Raw genomic sequence first — 24,027 nt, forward strand, 5'->3', positions numbered from 1 at the left:
AAAAGCAGCTTCTCCCCCCCAGGCCAGCCAAGCGCTTGTTGGTCGCCATCTTCGCACCTGACAGGTTGCCGTAGTCAATCCGCTGCTTGACCTTGGCCTCTTCAACCAGCAGAATTGCATTCTGGGTGAGCAGCAGCTGCCGGGCTCGGGCCTTGTAGCCTTTGCGGTCGTACTTGGTCACGGGAACGGCATACTGAAAGGAGCAGCAAGAATCCCAATAGCAAATTTCCACAGTGCCTGAAGCAGCCTCCAGACAAGAGGCTATGGGGGGCAGCAAGGAAGAGCGGCAACTTCCATCCCGGCCAGCCCTTCTGGGCCGGCTCGGCCTCCTTGCGCCCTTCCTTCAGAGCCCCTGAGCCGCGGCCAAAGAGCCTCTGTGCCTCACTTACCTTGAGCGTCTCATTTCCCAGCACTTGAAGGATTTTGGCATTAATCTCTTCGCTACCTGCCGCAAAAAGGAAAGAAGGGAGGCAGTTGGAAGCAGCTAGCTGGAGACGGCAGCCCCACCCCTGGCCAGCCTGAGAAGCCCCACTCACCAAGGCGGGTGTTAAGGAAGAGGCGAGGGACGCTCTGAGGATAGTTGTCCTTCTTCCCCTTGAAGATCTCACTGGCCACCACTTTCTGCTCCAGCTGCGGAAGAGACAGGCGGAGTCACAGCGCTCCCCAGGGAAAGGAGGAGCCACTTGGAAGCTGCTCACAGAGAGCCATTCTCCTTGGGGTGGGACAGGCAGGGAAGGAGGCAGCCCCAGCGCTACCCACCTGCAGCTTCCACTCGGGGCTGATTCTCTTGCAGTAGCTCCACACCATGTTCTGCATGCAGAGGTCTCTCAGCAGCTGAGATGCCTGAAGGACAAGGAGCAAAGGCAGCTGCCAGGTGGAAAGGGAGACCACAAGGGGCAGCAGCAGGGCAAAGACACCCCTGGGCTGCTCCTCAGCACACCATACGAGGAAGGAGGAGCATTTGGGCATCTTTTAAGCTCTCAGCACCCACGCAGACACCAGCTCACAGATTTAACTGGCCCCAAGCTGGGAGGGCCCCCTCTGGACATTTGCACAGGGTTCAGGGCAGCCTTGCGGCCTGAATAGGAGGTGGTGGCAATGGCACAACTTCAAACTTAAGACAAAAGCTCCCTGCCAAGAGGACCATCTCTTCCTCCTCCTCCTGAGCTAGATATTTTGAGGTCAGAGCAGGAGCTTCCTCCACGCTTCATGCTTTTGCCTGCCTGAATAACACTTTGGGAATGAAAGCAGGCCTCCACCTCTTGAGGAGATGGGCCTGGCACTTGTGGGGCAGCTTGTGGGCCCTCCAGCTCCTTGTACATCACATCTGAGGGAGGGAGAGAGAGGAGGGAGGAGCGGTGTCTGGCACCAGGTCAAAGGCGTCAAGAATCTTCCCTCTTCTCTCCCTGCCAAATGTCCCACAATTCCCAGACTGGGTTGCAGAGTCTGTTTTGCTGACTCCCTTTGGAACGTTAACAACAACAACAACAACAACACAACATTTATAAACTGCTTAATATTTGAAAATCTCTACGGACTGCAAGGAGGGAGAAGCACTATCACAATGATCCGGGTTCGTTCATTCAAAAGCAGAGCATGTCATTCAGCCAGGAGACGGTGGCCTAGACACTCTTCTGCTGTCACCCACAACTGCTGATGGACAAAGGCCGAAGCTTCAGGACATGGGACATGCAGGCCCTGCTTGGATCCAGGCCCGGGACAGCAGCAGGAGGAGGAGGAGCTCCTTGGGCGAGGCAGGGCTCTCACCCACCCTACCCCACTGCGCTGCCCCTGGAGCTACCTCTCTCAGGGAGGGCGGAGGCACCGGCCAGGATTTGTCCAGAACGTTCCGGGGCAGGTTCCGCTTCAAGTTCATCAGGAAGGAATAGCGGATGTAGTCAAGGAAGTATTCGTTCTCGGGGCAGCGAGCGTAATTCCGGTAAATAAACCCCTTGATGAACCTGCAGGGAGACCCAGGGAAAGGCCTCTTAGGAGAGCAGAGTGGCACTTACCCCCCCCAACAGCCCCCACCCCCCTCACAAGCCCTGCAAGGGGCAGGGTGCGCCCGCCCCCCCCCCCCCGGCCCAGGGAAGGGAAGAGGGAGCCCAGACGCACCGCCGGACGGTCTCCACGGCCCGCTTCTTCTTGGCTGCCTTGCGCCGCCCCAGTGTCCCTCGCCACCAGGACTGGATAGTGATGGCTGGAGGGAGCAAAGAGGGGGAGACAGGGGGGTCAGGGGCACAGGGCAGTGCCGGTGAGGGGGCAGGAATGGTGGAAGGAGCCTGGAGAAGGGCAGCCTGGGAGCCTGGCACAGAGACGGCCACTTCTTCTCCACTGCTCCAGAGGGCACCACCTGCAAGGGTTTGGCTGGTTCTGGCCAAAGGGAGGGCAGACAAACTCCCCAAGAGCAAGGGTTCTTCAGTGGGAGAAGAGGCTGCCTCAGGAGGTGGCCAGGGGGGTCCTTGCCAGAGATGCAGGAGGCTACCCAACACTCTCTCTCTCTCTCTCGCTCTCTGGGCATTTTGCGATTCCCAACCTTCCCTCCTGAAATGTTGCTGGCCGGCCTTTGCTGGACCCGCAAGATAGGTATCTGGGCTTCCTGAGGTGAATGAGATGAATCCCCGCTCCCTGGCCATTCCAGATGCAGAAGCCAATGGTGCTGGGCATGGACTCTTCAACACAGGCCAGCCATGGGCGGCAAAGCAGTGGGTGTGCCACCCTGTCCCTCCCTGGCAGCTGTCTGCCTGCCTCTTGTGGCAAGAGCTGCCCTGAGGAAAGGCGCAGAAGCAGCCCCCACTGCCTGCCCCACCTGCAAATGGCTGCTGGAGCAAGCAGAGCACAGGGCCCAGAAACGCCCCTGGGAGGGAGGCCCTTGCCCTGCCCACCCCCCTGCTGGCCTCAGGGGCTGCTTGGAGCGCCAGCCCTGCTGCTTAACTGGTGGCACCTTGAGCATGACTGCTCCTGCGATGGACGGGAAGGGAGGGTCTGTCCCTAGAGGAGAAGCAAAGAGCCGTCGCTGCTTCTTACCTGACAGCTTCATCTGCCGAAACTTCTTCCGCCGGTAGTAGCCTCTCCAGCCGGCCTGGAGCTTTGTGGCTGAAGCCAGGGAGGGAAGAGGCACATTGAGCACAGAGATGCCCCCCCTGGTGGCCTCAAAGGTTGCTGGGGCCCAGCGCCCACCTTCCTTGATCCCCGGAGGGCCCCAGGCATTCCCTGCCCCCAGACTCGCTGATGGACAAACTCACCCAGACTCTGTTTCCGGATCTCCAGGCTGTCTTCTGTCGCAAAGAGAGTCTTGGGGAAACGAATAAATATTTTTGTCCTGGAAAGGAAATTATCCATAAGAGAGAGAGAACGTTTATCCCCCACCCCCATCTGGGGCAGCACCCCAAGACTCAGCCGCCTACCTGCCCATCTTGAACTCCTCCTGCTTGTAGCCAAGGTGTTTCACAAGCACAGCCACGCCGTCGTGGGGCCTCCCGTCCCAGGTGGGCCACGTTTCAGGACACAGAGACTTGTACCTGGCCATGGAAGGGATGGTAGCCTGGTCACATGACCAAGGGAGCGCCAGGCAGAGCCCCAAAGCCCCCAGAAGCTGTAAGAGGATCTTGCTGCCCTTCTCCTCTGAGGGGGCTGGAGCTGCCACAGCACAGCAAGCAGCCACAACGCCCCTCCCTTGGCGCAACATTGCAGGCAGAGCAACCACTCTTCATTTCGCCCCCAGGATCCACCTGCTCCCTCCAAATCCATTCCTGCGCTGTAATGCTCCTGCACAGGGTTTGCACGCACACCTACCTCTGGAGGAAGACTTCGTATTTTCGCCGATAAGCAAAGCCAGCCCGACGCACTCTCAGGTTCTCCATCAGGCCCAAGTACTTCACCTGATGCCGGATCAAAACTTCATCAAAACGGCCTAGAAAATGATCAGAAGGAAGGACAGTGACAAGTAAAAAAGGGCAGCCGGGCCAACGCCCTGCCCAGCGCCTGGCTTGCCCTCTTGGTGCCTATGGATCTATTCTTCCACAGCAGACAGTGTCCCCCCCCCCTTCAAGAACAGGGCAGTGCAAGCCAGGCAGCATCAGAGGAAGCCTAGGCGGCAGCCAGAGCTTGTAAGTTGGGAGTTCTTGAGAAACGTCAGGGATGAGAAACCTGGAAAGAGGGGAATCCAGCCAAGGCTCAGAATCCCCCCAGGACCCCCACACCAGCACTCCCCGCCCTCTGGGAAGGAAGCAGGGACAGAGGCTCAGACCCACCCGCCTGCTTGGCGTCGTTGGGCTTGATGCAGCGGATGTAGGAGGGGTCCTTGGACATCAGGATTTCCATGAGCTTCGCAAGGCTGTTCTTGAACTGTGTCACTGCCTGCAAGGGAGGAGAAGAGAGGAATGGAGCAGAGGAAAGGATCACGGCCACCTGGCCTTGCAGCAGAGCCACCACCCACCACCCTCCCACCCTCTTTGGGCTCTTACTGTCTCTGGCCTCTTCTTGTCCGTCAGCTCCGCCCGGTCAAAGCACTGGTTGACAATGGGGTTCTCCGAGTTGCACATGGCCTGTGGGGGCAGCGAGAGGGAGTCACACTGGGGCAAAGTGGGCCTGGCTTAGCCCCAGGAGCCCTTTGCACGGACAGGCACCTTCCTGCCCAGGGCACAGGCCCACTTCCAGCCAGGACTCACCTCTTTGAGGTTCCTGAAAAGGAGGTCGTTGTTCTTGTCCAGGAAACCTGGGGAAGGAAGCACAAAACCAGTAGCATAAAAGACCCTGCCAGGTGGAGCTGAAGAGAGGGTTTGCTCCTGAAACAGCGTCTGTATGGGAAGGGGGGCACAGGCACAGACGCCCCCCGCTGCCCAGCACTGCTGCCTGGAGACAACCGCCATCTACCTGCCACGTTGTAGGTGACGTCCCCTGCGTAGTGCTGCAGGCGGAACTCCTCTCGGCCCAAGGACTTCCGGGTCTTGGCATCTGCCAGCTTGTGTCTGTGGAGAGGGAAACTCCATAAATGGGCAGAAGATGGGAGGGAGGGAGCCAGAACCAATGGCTCGGGGTCCCAGGGGACAAGGCTGGGCTGGAGGGGATCGGGTCCCTGTAGCAGGAGCAGATTGGCTGCTTCTGTTCTCAAAGAAGGTGCAGAGACCAAAGTGGAACCTCCAGTCCTGGGCTGAAGATGGAGAGGCTCCTCTGCCCCCAAGGTGACTCACGTGAGGAAGTGGGGGTGGTTCTTTATTGTCTCCTCCAGTTTCACCAGGAAGGTCGTGTCGGTGGCGTCTCCAGGCCGCAGGCACTCCTCATCCTGCAGGGAGGAAATGGAAGGACTTGGGGGACTAGCAGGCAACACCACCCTCCTCCTCCCCCCAAGACCATCCCTGGAGCCTTTCAGAGCAGATGGAAGCCTCCAGAGGATCGGGTGGGGGCTTGCAGGTGTCCCCAGGAGGCTGCCCGCTGACCAACTTGGCTAATGGGCCCAAAGGAGGGAGCAGAGCAGTGGGGGTGGGGGTGGGGGCCCAGGAGGGCATTTCCTGTGCTGTGGGGTTCCCTCCCAACAGAGGTGCCTCTCTTGTGAAGCTGCAGGCAGACAATGTATGTTTTCAGAACCTTCCCTATTCCTTTGACCGTAAATTGTTTCCACCGATTAAAATCTTGCCTTTTTGCAGCCCTGGGACCTTTGGGGAAGGACGGGCCAGAAATGCTATTGCACCCCCCACCAACAACAGCAATAATAATAATAATAATAATAATAATAATAATAATAATAATAATAATACTTTTATTTATACCTCAACCATCTGGCTAGGTTTCCCCAGCCACCCTGGGCGGCTCACAGCATATATAAAAACATACTAAAACATCAAACGTTAAAAACTTCCCTGTGCAAAGCTGCCTTCAGATGTCTTCTAAAAGTCAGATAGTTGTTTATTTCCTTAACATCTGAAGGGAGGGTGTTCCACAGGGAGGGAGCCACTACCGAGAAGGCCCTCTGCCCACAATCTTCCCACACCCTTTTCTTCAAAGCGTCCTTGAGGACTTACCAAGACTGAAATGATGCCTTTGAATTTCTCTTCCACTAAGTCACAGATGATCTTGTTGTTGAAGTACTGGACAGGTTCCCACTGCAAAAAGGAAGCGAGAGAGTCTGAGTGAAATAGGAGGAGAGGCGCATGGGGGAGCAGCTGGAGGCACCAGCCGGCTGGGCGGCCCCCCCCTTTGGCCTTAGGGGGCACAAGGGGAGACCCCTCATTGCCAAGAGTCAGGCACTAAGGCCTCAACTCCTTGCCCTTCAAAGGAGAAGTGATGGCTGCCACGTTCTTAGGCACCTCTCATTCAACAGAAACGTGGCCAGTAATCCAAAGGGCAAGGGCTCAGCAGAGGCCGGCTGGCCAAAGGGCTGACTCTATTTTCAGCTGGACTAAGTAAGTCGGCCTCCTCAGGTGTAAATGGCAGCCCCTCCCTCGCTGGGAGAGCAGAGGAGCCCCCCCCCCCATCACCACTGCCTGCTCTTACCGCAATTCCCTCAGCCTCGTATTCCTCCTGCTCCGATTTCAGCGTGAGCTCGATGAAGAGCTGCTGCAACTTCTCATTGCAGTAATTGATGCAAAACTGCTCAAAGCTGCAAAGGAGGGAAGGCAGAAAAGAGCGCTTGGCCCCAGCAGAGACTCTGACCCCCTCCCCCTCCAAGCAACCACTTTCACTGAAGGGGGGGGGCACAGTCATGGGTGGCAGAGCGAGACCCACCTCCCTGCTGGTGCTGGGTCTTCTCACGGCCATGCTGGCCTGCAGCAACCAGGGGTGCCGAGTTTCAGTGGCACAGCACAAGGTCAGAGACAAAGCCTGGTGGAGAGCAGCCTGAGGCCAGCCCTGTGCCAGGCAGCCCCTTGCCCCTTGGAAGACAGGCAGCCCCTCCTCTTCCTCCTCCTGGGCAGGAGTCAGGAAAACCCACCTGTTGTGCTGGAAAACCTCGAAGCCGTAGATGTCGAGCAGCCCCAGGACAGAGGCGCTGCTTCTCCAGCCCAGGCACTCCGTCTCCTGCCAAAAGACACAGGGGAGTGAGAGCCCCCCTGGGAACGGCACCCTCCCCTTGCCCCCTGCCCTGCCTGCCTGGAAAACGGGGACTTTGCTCCTGTCCCAGCAAAGCCACCCTTGCAGAAGGAGGCCTGCTCCTTGTGGGCCCCTTTTCCGAAGCAAGGCCTCCTCCACGGAGGGTGCCGCCCAGAACCCAGCGGCCGTCATGGGGAGAACAGGCTGCTGACCTTGTAGGCGAGGGACTTGTTGATCTTGCCCACGAGCCACGAGAAGGTGCGCCCGTAGATGGCCTTGGCGAGGGCGTCCCGTGCGTAAGCCGCCTGCTCCAGGTTGAGGGGGCTGACCAGCTGCAAGGAAGGAGCTGCCGTCAGCCTCTCTCCAGCCAGCGGACTCGGGAGGGAGGGCAAGCAGGTACCCAAACCACCTCCCATGGATATGGCCACAGGGACCATCACCAGGAAACACCCCTGGGTGGGCCTGGCCGCCTCCCCCCACCCTCCGCGGCAGTCAGCTGGCCAACCCTCTTACCTCTTCCCCCTTGGCGATGATCTTCTTGTGGGTCAGAGCCTCTCGAAGCAAAGTCCCCTCAACCCCCAGGAGCTGCAAGGCAGAAAAAGGAGAGCCACGGCTGAAGAGCCACAGCCAGAGCAGCCTCTGCCCACGGCAGAGGAAAAGGCTCCTTCTCAGCCCTGAGAGGAGCAGGAAGGCAGAGACCCAAACTGGGGGAGGAGTGATGGGTGCAGTGCAGCCGGGAGAGAAGAGAAGGCGCCACCTGCCCCACCTCTGCTTAGCATCAGAGAAAGGGTGTCATTATTTCTCCTCACTTTAGAAGAGAATGGAAGTCTAGGGGACGGTTTGGCCTCTTCTCTTCCAGCAGCTGTGACTAATCCTCACCCCCAAAATATACTGAAGGCCTTATTCACACTTTTCAAGTACTCCAAAGTCATTTCCTCTAGCATTCCGTCTTCTGACTCCAGGAGCTGCAGGAATAAAACTGTGGCCTGCCTTCGTATTCACTGGACGTGGATTCCCCTAATGTTACTTGGCCATCTCTCAGATTCATTCCTTTCTTTGATTCCTTCTAGAATATAACCCTTTCTCTAGACTTTATGACACACACGTCCCCCCTAAAAAACAGCCTCCAAGTGATGCAGCTCAGGCCCATTTCCGAAGGTACCTGGGGGGCCTTTCGCTCCTCTCCACACCCCCCGCCCACTGCCCCCTCCCTGCCAGCTCTGCTACTCACCCTGGCCAGGTACTTGATCTGGTTCTCTGTGGTCACTTGTGCGCTGCCCTCTTCGTCGGCAGCAAACTGCACGTTGCCCAAGTGCAAGACACTGGCCACAATGCTCAGGAGGTCCTGGGAAGGGAAGGGAAGAGGGGAGGGCCAGGGAGGGTCACTAGCAGAAGAACACCACAGAAGGGGGCCTAGGACCAGCCCCCTCCCTCCCAAACACAGGGAGGCAGCAGCAGCCGCAGGAGCAAAAGGGGCCCCTTACCTCCACTTCGTTGTCGCTGAAGTTAATGACGGACAGGGCCCTGCGCACGCCCTTCCAGTCGCTCTTGTCGTTGATGGAGCTGACTTTTGCACACTGGCCCTGGCAAGAGAGATGGGGAACGTGGGGAGGAGACCCTCAGCAGCAGAGAGGGGGGATGCATTGGCTGCCCCCAAAATGGACAGGCAGCAGGCAGGCAGGCGGTCCTCAGCTACCGCTCAGCCCCGCTGCAGGCCCCAGAAAAGCTTCTGCTGGGGTGTGGGTGGGTGTGGGTGCAGCGCTTTACCTTCACCAGGTACTGGTACTGGTGGGGGCTCTTCTCCAGGCCCAGCCTCCGCAACAGGTCCTCCTCGCCCCCTTCCAGCAGCTGGTAGAAGATGTGGAAGTTCCTCTCGCCGTGGTTCTGGTGCACCACCCGTGACTTCTCAAGGAGGTAGTTCAGGATGTGGCCCCCAATGGGAGCCCCCTAAGGCAAAGAAGGCAGCAGCTGTGGCTGGCGAGGGCAGAAAGGGAGCCAGCTGCTAAGGACCCCTTTGCAGAGGGGCAGAGGGAGTCCGCAGCCAAGCAAGAAGGCTGCTGCCAGAGCTCTCAGGGTTTCCCCACCAAGCACCGGCAGACCGTCCACCAGGGGTCAGCCCTGCATGCAGAGCCGCCTTGGAGCGCCCTGCACTGGAGCTCTGTCCTCCTCCTCATCTCAGTAACCGGAGCCCACCCCTTCCGGGCCGGTCTTTCCTCTCCAAAGAGCTCAGAAGAGCTCACGTGCATTTTCCACAGGGGACATGATGAAAAGCTTTGGGGGCTGGGGGAAACCTGGCTCCACATGAGGACAGAGAGAGGGGCTCCCCCTACTCCACAACTCAGAAGATGGGGGTTTTCAGTGGCCCAGTGTGCGCATTGCAATGCAGAAGGGTCCAGTTTCAGCCCCCGACGTCACCAGGTGAGGCGGGGAGAGCAGGACGGACCAGGAGGCTAACCCGGTTTGCCCTCCTACGGACTCACCTTATAATCGAACTGGACATCCATGTATTTCCCAAATCGGCTGGAGTTGTCGTTGCGAAGGGTCTTGGCATTTCCAAACGCCTGTAGAGGAAGAAGAGGACAACAACTGATCTCCAGACGTGGGGAAAGGACTCTGGCTCAGGCCCAGCCCCTCGGACTGCAGGCCTTGCCTGGCTTGGCTTTCTAGCCTGGTCCCCAGCTGGCCTCGACTTGGACTCAAGTGCTGACCACTGCAGGGCCTCTCCTGCCTCCACACAGGCATCCTGGGCCAGGGGCTGGCATATGGGCTCCCTTGGTTGTTGGCACCCAGCAGCGCAAACCAGGCCACAAAGATGGGGCAGGTCCACTGGGGAGGAGCGGCTGTGCTGTGCTGTGTCCACCTCTCTTCCAGGCCCAAAAGCCACAGAGGAGAAGGAGCAGCCGTAGCCCCGGCACCTTCTGAACTGGGCCTCATGCTCTTACCTCCAGGACTGGGTTGGACTGCAGGAGCCGGTCCTTGATGGTCTCCACCTGCTCGCTGGCTGGGCAGGTGACAGCGTAGTACTGCAGCACCTTCTTGGTGGCTTCCGTCTTGCCAGCCCCGCTTTCCCCCGAGATGAGGATGCACTGGTCCTTCCTCTCCGTGCGCAGAGAGCGGTAGGCATTGTCTGCAATGGCGTAGCTGAGGAGGAGGAGAGGAGCAAAGGGCCACAGTCGTCACCACCCGGCCAGCGCCACCATCCGGCGCTCCCGGGGCCTGCAGGGGGTGGGGGAAGGAGGCCTGCCAAGGGGGCACCTGTGCCAGAGTTTTGCTTCTACGTCTTCTCTCTTCACCTGCCTGTGCCTTAAAGAGCTTCTGCTGAGGCTCTTTCTCCAGGCACCTCCCTCCTTTATTTCCAAAATATCTACCGTAAACCCAGTATGCATTGCCATTAAAACAAAATGTAAAACGAGTGTTAAAACAGGGACTGAGACTGATATCGGGTCGGATCCCATCTGGCCAGGGAAAGGCTGTAGCAGCATCTGATTCCCGTGATGCGGCCGCAAGGGGCTGCTTGGCTGTGGTGCCCCAGCTGGGGAAGGACGGCCCCAAAGAGCCTTGCCCAGGACCCACAGGGCAAATGTTTGGGCACTCAGGGAGGCACTTTCCACTGCTAGAAATCCTCATCGATGTTTCAAGGATTTTGTCTGCTGGGTCATAATTGAGAATTTGTATCTTTTTGCTGTATGCTGCCCTGGGTGGTATATGGAGAGCAAACTATTTTAATAAATAAATAAATAAATTTGATGGGGTTTGGGAGAGACTAAATCCCGATTTTAGCATTCTTTCCACTCCCTCCCTTCTTTGCTTTCCCTCATCTCAAGGAGGCTGAAGCTCAAGAGCCTTGCAGACCCAACAAGTGGGAAGTTGGGAGGCAGCCTGCCCATCTAAAAGACAGCGCCCCCCCCCCCCCGCCCACTCAGCATTTCCATTGGGCCAAATCCCAGGGAACATGGGTAGGGGGGCAGAATGTGACCTGGGATATCCCCTCCTCCCCTCTCTTCCTCCCTCCCATCTCCCAAAGCAAAGGCACTCCCTAGATTTTGTACACACACACCCTGCAAGCCGTGTGGCCGGGTGTTTCGCACACGCAGGACTCTTTTGTCTTACGAACCCTCCAAAATTGTGCTCAGAATCAGCACTCCGTTCTCTAAATGAGGAGTGTTCACCCAGCTATGCAAACAAAGATACTGGTCTCTTAGCAACGTGGGAAATGTTGGGCAGAGGGAGCAGGAAAAATCCCACCCTCTGCCCTCTCGCGCACACACACACACACACAGATTTTCCTATCCTTTGGGTGTGGCTGGCGCCCTGCGGCTCCAGAGGCCCAGGGCAAGCAAGAGGGGGAGGGGGGCTGGCTTGACCCCTGGCGTTACCCACAGGTGAGGAGAGACCTCGTAGAAGCTGACGCCCCGGTAGCGCTCCATGTGTTGCTTGGTGTAGATCTCCAGGTCCTTGTAGGGATTGACGGAGACCAGGACGGAGCCGATGTACGTCTGCAGAGCAAGGGAGGGAGGGGAGGTCAGGAGGCACAGGGAGGGGGAGAGAGCAGCCTCTGGGACACCTGGCAATCCCTCATAGTGACACTCTTCTTCTTTGCCTTGAAATCTTCCTCCAAGAAATGTTTCCTGCATCCCTCAAACAACTTTGCTTTCAGCTTAGGAGGGGAGGCTTTCTCAGGGGATAATTACTGGATGTCATGAGAAACTGGGGGTGGGGGCAGAATGGTTTGCCTCCCTCAATGTTTGCCTGTGGGGCTGAAGGCAGCTGCACCTCAGTCTGCCCTCCTGGACCCTCTGCTCCAGAACATGCAGTGGGACCACCCTGCTGGGGCCCAGCACCCAAACAGAGGGGCTCTGTGGGGCCATGGCTCCCGTCAGGTAGAGCCCCACAGGGAAAGAGGAGGCTGCTGGATGAAGGGGGCTGCCCCACCCGCTCCACTCACGTAGATGAGGTTCTCCTTGAACCGCTTGCGCAGATTCTCGATGAAAGCTGCTTCGCTGGTGAAGTTCTCCAGCAGGACAAAGTCCTGGACTCCCACGCGGTCGCGAGCCGTCAGGGCGCTCTCCATGGCTGCTAGCCGGACCCCGTCACTGCCGACAGGCTGCAAGGAGCAACAAGAGGGGAGGTTGAGCCAGGCGGCCAGAGGTGGACAGGGAGGGAAGCCTCGTCCTGCCTGGGCTGGCTGTCAAGGAAGGGCCAAAGGACGGAGGCCAGAGCGAGGGCTGGTGGGGCTCAGGGAGAGGCATGTCCACAACAAGGAGGGGACGGAAGTCCACACGCCCCACTCCAGCCCAGCCAACGCCCCTCAGCTGGTTCACTACCAAAGTTTTAACATCTCCTAGAGTAAATGAGTCCAGGTCTCAGAAGCCACAAACAGCAATGCAAATCAGGATCCTTCCCAGGAAGGCTGCAAGGCAGAAGGGAGCGGCTTTCCCCAACCCCAACACACACACACTCCACTGGCATCCCGTCCAGGCCTCCAGGTCCTGCCCTCGGCCAGCAACACCCTGCACATGCCATGGGCGCTCACCAAATGGTGGGCCAGGTGGAAGCCCATGGGGATGAGAGACCTCTTCTGCTGGATCTGGGCCAACAAGCCCTCGACGTTCATGGCTGGCACAAGAGGGAACACAGCGTCCCACGTCCTTCGCTTGCTGGGAGTGGAGTGGAGTGAGCCTGCCGGCCTCTCCCCAGCACTGCGCAGAGCCCCCCCCCCCATGGAGGAAACTTTCCATGCCAACAGGAACATTTCCTCCCCTAGCAAATCCCCAGGAGGCGAGAGGGAGAAAGGAGGCGCACCTGCGCTCCTCAAGCGCCCTCTTAACCTCTCCCTGCCACTTCCCTGCTCAGGCCCCGCAGGGAGCCTTTGGGGGTTGGCTACTGGGAGGGGCTCTTCCAAGGGGGGAAGACCTGGAGTTTGGGGGGGCAGAGTGGGGAGAGAAAGGCGGATGCCTCAGAGACAGCTGAGCATCTCTCTCTCTCTCTCTCTCTCCCCCCCCCCATGCCTGCAGGGGCTCCTGGCACTAGCCAGTCCCATCCCACCGGCCAAGAACTCCAGCCCCCTCAGCACCAGCAGCAAAGGGAGCCCCGAGGTCTTCCTCCAAACATTGGCTGGCCAAGGAGGGGCAAGCAGCAGCAAGAGGTCACATCCAAGCCGGACACAGAGACCTCTGAGTGAAGGACACCTCCCCGCCCCGGTCTCCCCAGGTGCCACAGGTACAGTTGGGGGACAAAGTGGTGGCTCTGTGGGGGAGGAGAGCAGTGTGATATATAACCTAGGTGCCAAATGGCACCTTGAATCTGGGTTACGGTCACCACAACGGAGCGCCTGCTCGCCAGGGGGTTGGACTAGATGACCCCCAGGATCCCTCCCAGCGCTACATTTCTACGATCCTATGATCTCAACTGCACTGCCTGATTGTACTTGCTCTTACAACACTTCACTAATCCCAGCATGCAAGGAGGAGAAACACACACACAGGGGAAACTATGGATTTTTAAACTGTGTTTGCCAGCCTGGCGCCCAAAAATCTCCACACAATCACCATTGGACCTGCGTCAGTAGCAAAACGCACCTGGGGAATTTTGGACACTGGAGGAGAGGGCAGTGGGGGAGGAGGGAGGGGACTCACCACAAACCAAGGGAGACAAAGCCACAGTGATGCCAACCCCAGGGGAAGGAGGGGGAGAAGGGGAGAAGCAGGACCCTCATGGGACCCTCACCCCCACATAAATCCTGAAGGCTCATCCCTGGCAGGCAGCCCCCTTGGCCAGCCAGATCAGCTGATGGGCCTGTCTGGGACGAGCCAGCAATGCTCTGCACTGGCTGGCTGCCTTCCCTGGGATGAGGAGGTGGAGGCAAAGGCCCCAGGGCTGGCTGGGAGTGGGCAGCCTCCCCTTCCTCCAGGACACGTGGCTGGCATGGCTGGCCCACCTGCAGCTTGTCTGCAGATGGGACTGAACCTGCCCGTGGTCCTGAGGGTCCTGAGCCTCTGTCCACCGGAGGGAAGTGCTAGATACGGGAAGCGGAAGGCAGGCAGGGTGGGTTTTTGACTGCCTGGTGATGCAGGCAGTCAAATTCTGGTGCAATTCTGGTGCTAAACATGATGCAGACATGTTCACCGTTTACGTCTCTCTCTCTCCCTCTCCCTCTCCCTCTCCCTCTCTCTCTCTCACACACACACACATTTTGTGCCAGGATCTTACATGCCTTTCTTGCATCTTGGATTGGGTAAAAGCAAATAAACGTAACGTTTAAAAATAGTACCGTTAGGCGTCTTTCTGCAAACAAGTGTAAATTCTGCAGTATTTATTCAAACAAGAATTATAAACATTCCCATCATCGGAGGCAGAGCTGTGAGGCCCAAAGGGCACCCAAAGGCACATTGTTTTGTTGGGGTGGGGTGGAAAGATATGGGGAAGGAAGGAAGGAAGGAAGGAAGGCGGGCCTTTTGGACACACACACACCAGGTTTCCCTTTCCAAAGTAGAAGGAACTTGGGGATATAGAGAAGAAGTTCAGGCTGCTGCAGCCTCAGGAATTTCCTTCCCTGCTTCTGCTGGACCACAAGCAGTGATGCCGGGCAGAGGAGAGCTTGCCTGCTTCCCAACAGCGACCCCCTTCCACACCCCATAGAAAGGGGTCCTGCTTTCCACCAACCCCAGGGGCAATTTCCTCCAGAGGCAGAATTGACAACAGAGATGGAGGAGGCTGAGCCTCTCCCCATACTCCAGAAGACCCTCACCCCCTTCAGAGGATAGGCTGGCTAGCTCCGCTGCTCCAGTCAAACCATTCGCTGGCCTTTTGAAATCTCTACAGGGTCCCTCCCTCACCCAGACAGATGCAGGCACCCCCTCCTCAGCTGCCAGGAGTTTCATGGGGCATGGCAATGGCACCATTGTCCCAGGGGGTCCCTGCCCTGGCTGGCAAAGAGGCCCCACGTCACTCTTGCCTGGCTGGGGCAGCCTAGCATCCAGGCCAGGTGTCAAGAGGACAGGTGGGCAGCCAGAGAGCCCTTCCAAGGTGCCTGGGCCACCCTGCTCCCTCCCTCCCTGCTTGTTGCTCTGGCCGCCCACTAGGCAAAGCTCCCCTTCCGACTGCAAGACTGAGCATGTCTCAGGAGTCAACTTCCTCCTGGTGCGCAAGCCCAGGCCGAGAGCAAAGAGGAAAGGCAGCAGAAGCAAGGTTTCTCCAGGCCAGCTTCCCCATTGACTCGCAAGCGCTTCTGCTTCCAACTTCCCTTGTCTTGCTGCCCTGCCCCTTGGGCTGGGACTTAGGAGGGGGGCTGTGGGTCCCCTGCCTGGCTCAGCCCCCCCAAAGGCACCTGAAGGTAAGAGGCCCCAGTGCGCCCAGAGGGTCCTCCTCCAACACCCTTCGGAAGGCTTTTTCGACTGTTTAATGGATTCACAATACTCCCCCCCCCCCACTTGCAACACACACAGAGTAAGGAGACAGGGCAACCCAGAACCGTCCCGGGGGCTGCAGCTGAACAAATGGCTCAGCCCTGTTTGTAAGGGCAGGGCTAGCTTCCACCGAGGTAGGCTGTGTCTGGGGAGACTCAGGGGCCGGGCGGCCCTGACTTGGCTCCTGTGATAAGGGAAGCTGAAGGAGGAACATTGCCTGAGGCAGAGTCCATGGCCCAGGATAGAGGGGGGGGTCACCTGAGGATGATGAAGGCTCCCCCTCCACACCAGTTCACCCAGGAGGGGCCCTTGAGGCACATCAGGCCTAGCTTTCCTGGGTCACTGCAGGACTGGGGGGGGGGACGACACCAGAGCCTCACTGCTTGTGGGGTCCCCTCCCCATGTCCTGATCTGGCCAAGAAATAGGCTCCCTCCCCACACCAGATCCAGGAGCCCCACAGAGAAAACCTCCTGAGCTTTGTGGCCACATTGACACCCCCCCCACTCCTCCCAAGTCCAGGCCTGCGCCTGCAGGACAGGGCCACAGGGAGGGGCATCAGCTGTAGGCCTGCAGGATAGGGCCACAGGGAGGGGCATCAGCTGTAGGCCGGGATCAACCCCCAGGAGACCCACAGAGGAATTTCCTGCCCCTCCTCACCCTCTCCCCACCGCAGAAGAGCCTTACCACAGCCCTGAACTTCATGGCTGCTCCTCGCCAGAGTCACGGGCCTTGCTTCTCAAAGCAGGGCTGCAAAGGATGTTGCCGCTACTCTCTGCTGCCTCTCTCCTCCCGGCAGCATCGCCCTGGGCCCTCCAGAAGGCCTTCCCTCATTGCCAGCAGCAGGAGCCGACGCCGCAGGAGCCCCCCTCCTGGCTCCACGGTGAGCAATGGGCAGCAGAGGCAGGCGGGCAGGCGAGTGGGCACACCCTAAATCACAAGCTGCAGCAAAAGCCTCTGCCGGCTGCCTTGGATGAATAGTTCCCTCTCAGCAGGCAAGAGGGAGAGAAAAAGAATCCAAGTGGCTGGGAAAGTTGGGCCCGAGCCCAGCACTCCTCATAAAAAGCCACAAGGAGGGGGGAGGGAGGGAGGGAGGATGGCGGGCCAGCTTGGCTCCCAGAGGAGGACGGCAATGGGGAGATGCCCAGCCCAGGTAGCCCAGGAGGGAGGAGCAGGCGGCCACTGGGCCACAGCCATGGGGCAGCGTGAGAAACGCAAATATATAAGCTAGGGGCTAATGGCACCTTGTATTCTGGGCACCCAGAAATCTCCACATAGTCGCAAACTGACCCACAGCAGGAGCAAAAGGTGCCTGGCGCATTTCAAAGACTTCTGTGAGGCAACTCACCGAAAGGCAACAATTGAGCCTTTGCCGCCTTCTTTCCCCAAAGTCCACAATGTCCTGCACACACTTTCCTACATCTTGGCCCTCTGGGCAACAATACCCTGTGAGCATCACACACTCACAAAGTACAAGAGGCTGGGGGAGATCTGGGGCCCACCCTGCCAACAGGAATTTGCATGGGGGCTTCCAGATGGGGGGCTGTGCTGGCTCTTCTGCCGCACCGTCACACAGCCCAACCTCCTCTGGATCTCCACGTGGCCAAGCCTCTGGGAAACAGGGGGGGGGGGCAAGGGTGGCAAAGGCAACTGAGGGGGTCTTCTTCAGCAGTCTCTTCTTTTCTTTGCCCGGGGGGGGGGGAGGACGGGGGAGGACAGCTGCATGGCTCCCCTTGGCAGTGGTTGGATCCCGGCCTTCCTGGCCAGACTTGCTCCACTCACAGTTGATAAGCACCTGTTTCCCAGCAGGCCTGGAAGGGGCCAGGTGGAATCTCTCCCTGGGCTGGGCGAGGCTCTGCCAGCTGCGCCACCAGCCAAGCATCTCTTTTTGCAGGCCACAAAGGGCAGGATTCAGAAGGGGCAGAAGGGCCTTGGGATCCTCGTCTGTCTGTCTGTCTGTCTGTCCCGACGCAGGACTGCCACGCTCACACCTGAGAGATCAATCGGTCAACTGGTTGCCCGTCCCCCCACTGCTTTGCCAGGATAAGCCCTTTGTATCCTAACCCCACAGCTGCCTGAGAAATGGAGGCCACAAGGGAAGGGAGTGGGGCACCCTTAGGTGGGGCGGGACAGCCTCCCATGTGGCCAAAGGCAGCCAGGCAGCCCCCAGGAGGGTGAGCAGGAGCCCCTCAGTCACCCTGGGTCTCCCTCCCAGGCACAGGCAGTGAGTGGAGGCAGAGTGTCTCTCCGCAGGGAGCTTTGGAAGGAGAAGCGCCCCAAACAGGCCAGTCAAAGGGGTTTGCTGGCTCTCAGCTGCCCAGTTCCCTGAGGCCTGTGGGTAGGCATACACCACATCCGGATCACAGTCAGCCCTGCTTCCATATACAACAGAGGAGCACAGCATCTGGTGCCAAAAGGCCCTCAAGGTGAGGAAGACCGGGGACAGGCGGGTGGTGGGGTCCAGAGCCAACGCAGAACAAAATGTCACACTGGTGCCCCCTGCACCAGGCCCTGCTTTGTTGTTTGTTGTTGTGCCTTGATCCCCCTCGCCACCCCCAGCAGCCAGGCAGACCCCTGGCTCAGCCCAGTCGCCTGCGGAGCTTCTCCCTCTCCTGCCAGATGTGGCACTGAGGAGAAAGAGCTGGATTCTGCTCAGCCAAAGCCTCTCCTCCTCCCAGCAGCCAGACCGTCATCTTCCTTTTAAGGAGAAAATATGTTTTCACGGGGAAAGTTCAGTGTCCCGAGCCTGCGGTTGCTGGAATCCTCCCCTGCTGGAAATGCCTCCTCCCTCAAGAGGCTCAGGAGAGCGGAAAGACTCTGGGGTCCCCTCCTGCGCCCCCCCTGCCCCACTTGATGCGTTGGGCTGATCCAGGCCCTGGTCCTGAGCCGCAGCAGTGGGGCAAGAAGGCCCTGCAGACGGGGCCTCCCCAAGCTTGAGAAGGCTCTGCTCCTCTGCCCAAAGTCAAAAAGCAAGTCTGCTACCTGGCTGCTCTGTGGAGGCTGCTGCAAAGGACGTAAGGTGGGGAGGACAGGCAGGGCCTGCCCCCTCCATCCAGGGTCCCCTCGGGGACACCAGATAGGAAGTGAGAAAAGTGTCGCTTGCAGCCCTCCATTTTTCAACGGAGGAAACAGGATTTCCTCTGGATGACTCCCCCAGCACAATCCCAGGGAAAAGCTTCTAAGAATAGGAAATGACTGTATAAGGGCAGATTTGCACTGGGTGCCTGGCAGTTTGGGAGGGGAACTGAGGAGAGCAGCACAGCAGCTTTGCTGCTGCAACACAAACACACACGCAGAGAGAGAGGCAGGATCTGTCCAGGAGGGAGGAACTGGCCACTTTTCAGCAGCCTCTTCGCTTTGCACAGATTCAAGGGCACTGAGGCGGCTGCAGCTCTCTTTTCCTCCCGCTCAGCAATGCTTTTGTCTAGGGCTGAGCACCTTGCTCTGACCCCCTGCAAAGCCAGGATGCTTCCTGACATCTTTCCCTTGGGACTCTTCCACACCTGCTCCACATGCCAAAGGTCCCCAATGGCAGAGCCAGCCCTCCCTCTCCACCACACCCCCCCCCACTCCCAGCAAAAGTTGAAAGAGGATGCCTCTCCCACAGAGCACTGGGGCCAGGGGAGTCCTCCTGGGGGCCCAGGAGACTGTCAGGGCAGAGGAGGAGGACCAGTTGCCCCCCAACAACAGGTCACCCTTTTCCCTGACAGGGACTCAGTACCTGCAACCCTGTACAAAAGAGCAGCCCCAGCTGCTGCTGCTGCTCAGAGCCAGTCTGCGAGAACTAATTAATTGGAAGGGAAAAAGCCCTCGCCCAAACCCGTCCTGGGGGGGCCCTGACAATGAACAGAGAGCGCTGATCAGGCGTCCCTCGTGGCTCCTGGCAGGTTGGCACAACGTCCCAGCTCTGAGCCCAGGCGCTGAGCACGCCGCCTGCCCTGTTGATGCCTGACGCCCAGCCCCAGGAGGCGCTTAATGGCTTGTTTGTTCAGCTCCAGACACAGGCTTCTCCCCACACAGAGGGGGGCGGCATGGTCGTGCCACCCCCAGCCTCATGCCCAGGGAGGGGCGCCCCAGGAAAGCTCGTGCTTCTCTGCTTCTCTGGCTACTTGCTGCAAGGAACGACAACGAGGTCCAGATCCTGCTGCTCCAAGGGGCTCCCCGGAGCAGAAGCAGGCAGGCAGGCAGCTGGGAGGCAGCTGGGGGATGCCACCGACAGACCAGGGCCAATTATTGATTTGCTGCCGATTCCCACACAAGGCCCCTGGGAATTAAGGGAACGGGAAAGCCTGTGGAGGAGGCAGGGAGGTGGCAAAACGCAGCAGCTGCTCCTACTCCCCTTCCTGTGGCCCCCGAGGACCTCCTTCCCCAAGAGCAGCCATGGGGAGAAGGGGCTCTACTGGGGGCTGGGTGGGACCAGGGGGGCCAAAATAAGCCACCCTTCAAATTGCCTGATCGCCAGGTCATTTCCAGGCCCCACTCAAGGGGTTTGCATGGCGTTTGAAGCGGTGAAAGCCTTAAATATCTGAGAGGCCATCTCCAGCCCTCCTGACCCTCTTGGGGAGGAGTAAGATCAGGGGAGGGGGGGCCTTCTTGGTAACTCCACTGCCCTTGGATGTTGGGGGGGGGGCTGGAAAAAGGCACCTGTCCTGCATGCAGAAGGCACCAGGTTCTGCCCCCAGAGGCATCTCCAGGGAGGGCTGGGAGAGGGAGTCCTGCCTGAAGCACTAGTGACAGCGTCACGGCTACCAGTCAGTGCAGGTAATACTGAGCTGGGTGGCCCGCTTCCCTTGCTCCCTCCCCGCAGAGGTGCAGATATCTGGCGCCTTCGTTGCACAGTGTGCTGAAGATGCACCTCTTCACCCAGGCCTTGAACACTCGAGATGCGTATTTTTAGAACCCGGCCTATTCTTGCGATTGTAATTTGTTTTAATCTGTTTTTAATCTTGTGTTTTAAATTCTTGTAGCCCACCCTGGGACCTCAGAAGAACACAAGAGCCTTCTGGACCAGGGCGGCGGCCCATCCAGCTGGATGCCCCCATGGGAAGCCCACAAAGAGGCCCTGAGAGCAAGAGCCCTCCCCTGCCAAGGCTTCTAGCCCACAGGACTCAGGCAAAGCACTGCTGCCTCCCTCTGTGGAGGAAGAGGACAGCCACCAATAGCCTTTACCCCCTTGTATTCCTCTAATCCTCCTTTAAGGCTGTTTGTCTAATCCTCTTTTAAAGAGCAGGTAATAAAGTGAATAAACAATAAGCTACAGAAATGTTCATCCCATAGGGAACAGTCAGGGGAGCCAAGGATAACGCCCCCAACCTCTCCCAGCAGATGGGTGTGGAAAACGGCACCTTGAAACAGCCCAGATCCTCCCCTCCTCCCCTTTGCCTTTTCTGGTAAGCAAACATGGGTGGCTCACCCAGGCCCCCCTGGCTCTTGCTGCTGCTTCTCTGAGGAGACGGCACCTTTGCACGCCCTCTGTCTCTCCACAACCTGTGACTGCTCAGCACCTGCCCGTGAAGCGAGGCCTGCCGCCAGAGCTCTCCAAATTCCTCTTCCTAGGAAGGCTCCACTTAGTGGTGCTGCTGGCCAAACACTCGTGACTCATTCTTTATTGCAGGATCCCAGCCAAGGCACACGGAGCAGAACAAACACGTCTCTGGGGACCAGAGTGCCAAGGCAGTGCCCCACCCAGACAAGGGCAGGCGAGGTTCGCCCTGCCGTCTTGTGAACTCTGAAATGCTGAAAGGTCCTCAGAACAAGCACCACCAAGTCCTGCAGGGGCTTACTCAACGTGGCTCGGCGGGAAGCATCTGCTTGCCGTGCAAAAGGTCCAGGCCCAGTGGCGTCCCAGGCAGGGCGGCTAGCAGCCTGGAGAGCCACCAGGCGGCCAGCCAGAGGGACCAAAGGTCTGACCAAGGCAGCTTCCTGCCCTCAGCAGCTGGGTGTGGCTGCAGTTCTGCTCCACCATGCCAGCCTCTTTCCATCATCATTCCTTTCAGATTGTGAGTTTGCTTGACTTTAAGTCCCAGATGAAGAACCAAGCTGAGCTGTTCGGCTGCCTTGCTGCCAGCCCTGTCTGGCCAAATAAAACCAGGTCCCCTTCTGATTCTGCTTGTGTGTCCCCCCATCTCCCATTACACAAAATGCAGAAACCAAAATTATCTCAGTCAACCATCACACGTCCCCTGCTAAATCAGGGGTGGGAAATCGGCAGACTGTCAGATGTTGCTGGACTCCAACTCACATCACGGCCAAAGATGATGGGAACTGTAATCCAACCAGCATTCAAAACTTGCCAGGCGCTGGGCGCATTTTGCCCCTGGCTATTGGCCACTTGCAATGAAATGAAGATGCCTGGGTGCCAGGATGACACCTGACGTCTTCTCCATCTGGAGGTGCCTGCCTAGGGATCCTTGGGTCTGGACTGTTTTCACACACTAGCAACGCAACCTGTTAAGATTCTATCTGTGATATTTTACCTGCACAATCAGAATGAATTTCAGGAACCAAAAAGTAATATTGAAAAATATGACTTTCAAGGCATCTGGTGCCCAAATGGCAACTAGGCATTTAGTTTTGGTGACTTTAACCCTGGTTTAAAGAGCCATTTGAAGCCTAGCGTATATATCTGAGTTTCTAACAGAGTCCAGCATTATCTGGAGGACCACTCAGGCAGTGTTCAAAATTCCCCAGGTGCAAGGCGCATTTCGTGCCTGGCGCAGGTCCAATTGCAAACAAGTGAAGATGCCTTGTTGCCAGGTTTCATGGCTGACATTGCCACCATCTGGCTGGCGTGCAGCAGTTTTCTGTTCGCGCATCAAAAGACGTTGCTGCATGCCAGCCAGCCTGCCAATCTGTGGCGATGTCTTGTTGCTATAATAAACTTCATTGGGGGAAAAGGCAACTGGACAGTGCATTGTGGTGACTGTAACCAGGGTTTGAAATTAGCAGAGTGCCAGGCGCATTTTGCAACTAAAGATTCTCCATTTGAGAGCACCTCAAAAAGTCTGGGTGCCATTTTTGCACCTGGATGACACTCCAGGATTCCTGAAATGTAGGTGCTTTGAAGCCTTGAAGCAGGTGTTAAGAATAGACAATACGTTAAGGAGTTTAACAAAAGAGTAGAGTGTTTTGAAAACTCAAGTATGGTACCAATATTTATATCATCAGCACCAAATTAAACATGCATTAACAGTGTTGCTGACTCCCCCAGTGGTGACTAGACATTCTGTTTTAACACCCACAACCCAGGTCTCAGAAACCACTTGGCTCCTAGCTTACGTATCCCAGTTTCTCACACTGACTGTAACCTAGATTCAAGGTGCCATTTGGCGATAAGCTTATCTACCTGAGTTTCTAATACTGCACCCCAACACTACAGATCTGCTTTACACCCACAACATATACACACACATGAAAGGCTCAGGGAGCTATGGACACTTCTGATCCCAGAGGCTGGACCCACAATTGCGACAGCCACCTGCACCTTTGCCGCTGTCCTTACAGAGGCGCTGGGGAGTGGGGCAATCCTGCAGCGCCTTCTCCAGGAAGCGTTATGGGGCAAGGCAGGGGGAGCCCTGCCTGGGCTGCAGACTGAGATGGCAGCTCTGCTTCCAGCCTGTCATGGCAAGCCCCCCCTCCACACAAGTCAGGCCCATGGAATGAATGGAATGCAGTTTGTGTCAAGATCTGGCCGAGGGTGGGAAAGAGGGAGAGAGCTGACTTCAGTCCTACTTTCCACAGTGGGGAGGAGTGGCAATGCCAGCGTGTGGAGAATCTTGCTGAAATTCCTCTCTTGCACGGGACCCAAGTGGGGGAGAGGGAAGCAGAGGAGAGGAGCAAGGGAGGGAAGGAAGAAAGAGCGCAGGGCCCTCCGCAACAATGCTGGCAATGAGAGGAAGCAGCACCCAGGGACAAAATGTCAGGAGGGAGGCTTTCGTGCTCCCAGAGCCCCGAGTGCCTGGAACAAGACGCAGCTGCTGGTTCTTCCTGCCATCCCCACATGCAGGGAGAAGGGCCTGGGTGGGGAAAGCTGGAAACCTCCTTTGTCCAAGGAAGAGCACAGGAACCCACCAGCCTCACAAGTCCCAAGCCCTGAATCCCTACAATTCAAACTCCAAGGCAGTAAGTGGGACCCAATTCCCAGGGCTGCGCTGAGTTGCAGGCCTGGAAAAGGCTGGGATTTGGAATGTTTTATGTCCTGTATGTAAATGATTTCTATTCTTAGCAGCCTTTCCCCTCAAGAACCTTCTTTCTCTCTCAGCAGAAGAATCTCCCTTGCCAAATATAAAAGTGTCTCAAGTGCTCTTGTTCCAGAGGACTTCAGCCCCCCACCCAGGAATTTCCCATGCCCCCTTCAGCTGCCACTCCCAGCAAACAACCCACAGATGTGGGTCCAAGCCCCACCCCAGAGGGCAGATGGTCCTTCTCTCTCTGACATGCCGCATTCTCATCCCACAAGCGGGGGGAGAGGGGGGCAAGGCCAGCCAGGGACAGGCGACTTCCTAAGGAGCCACTCAAGCCAGCTGGAGGGTTTGCTCTTGACAGAGCACACACAGGGATCCCAGCAACCTTCCTGAGCATAATGATGGCGAGGGTGAG

At 57.8% G+C, this 24,027-nt stretch overlaps 1 protein-coding gene across 2 annotated transcripts in view; it reads right to left on the reverse strand.

Moving 5' to 3' along the window:
• Window positions 1–24,027, reverse strand: part of MYO1C (myosin IC) — a 37,003-nt gene that overhangs the window by 3,271 nt on the left and 9,705 nt on the right. The window contains exons 1-28 of one of the 2 annotated variants that reach the window (XM_081844075.1): window positions 16,117–16,381; window positions 11,972–12,130; window positions 11,407–11,522; window positions 9,969–10,167; window positions 9,507–9,587; window positions 8,794–8,973; window positions 8,511–8,609; window positions 8,258–8,371; window positions 7,540–7,611; window positions 7,239–7,358; window positions 6,929–7,014; window positions 6,493–6,598; window positions 6,021–6,101; window positions 5,193–5,284; window positions 4,876–4,970; window positions 4,671–4,717; window positions 4,467–4,547; window positions 4,254–4,359; window positions 3,796–3,913; window positions 3,408–3,521; window positions 3,246–3,322; window positions 3,028–3,096; window positions 2,116–2,200; window positions 1,802–1,961; window positions 760–843; window positions 537–630; window positions 390–445; window positions 58–193 (exon numbers count right to left, since the gene is read on the reverse strand). In XM_081844075.1, coding sequence (XP_081700201.1) covers window positions 58–193; window positions 390–445; window positions 537–630; window positions 760–843; window positions 1,802–1,961; window positions 2,116–2,200; window positions 3,028–3,096; window positions 3,246–3,322; window positions 3,408–3,521; window positions 3,796–3,913; window positions 4,254–4,359; window positions 4,467–4,547; window positions 4,671–4,717; window positions 4,876–4,970; window positions 5,193–5,284; window positions 6,021–6,101; window positions 6,493–6,598; window positions 6,929–7,014; window positions 7,239–7,358; window positions 7,540–7,611; window positions 8,258–8,371; window positions 8,511–8,609; window positions 8,794–8,973; window positions 9,507–9,587; window positions 9,969–10,167; window positions 11,407–11,522; window positions 11,972–12,130; window positions 16,117–16,134 — 2,845 coding nt within the window. In that variant the 5' untranslated portion in view covers window positions 16,135–16,381. Of the gene's footprint in view, window positions 1–57; window positions 194–389; window positions 446–536; window positions 631–759; window positions 844–1,801; window positions 1,962–2,115; window positions 2,201–3,027; window positions 3,097–3,245; window positions 3,323–3,407; window positions 3,522–3,795; window positions 3,914–4,253; window positions 4,360–4,466; window positions 4,548–4,670; window positions 4,718–4,875; window positions 4,971–5,192; window positions 5,285–6,020; window positions 6,102–6,492; window positions 6,599–6,928; window positions 7,015–7,238; window positions 7,359–7,539; window positions 7,612–8,257; window positions 8,372–8,510; window positions 8,610–8,793; window positions 8,974–9,506; window positions 9,588–9,968; window positions 10,168–11,406; window positions 11,523–11,971; window positions 12,131–16,116; window positions 16,382–24,027 lie in introns of those variants that run through there. The other variant, XM_081844074.1, reaches the window with a different exon arrangement.

The sequence above is a fragment of the Podarcis erhardii genome (assembly GCF_964252035.2).
Source record: "Podarcis erhardii genome assembly, chromosome: 16".
Classification (NCBI taxonomy): domain Eukaryota; kingdom Metazoa; phylum Chordata; class Lepidosauria; order Squamata; family Lacertidae; genus Podarcis; species Podarcis erhardii.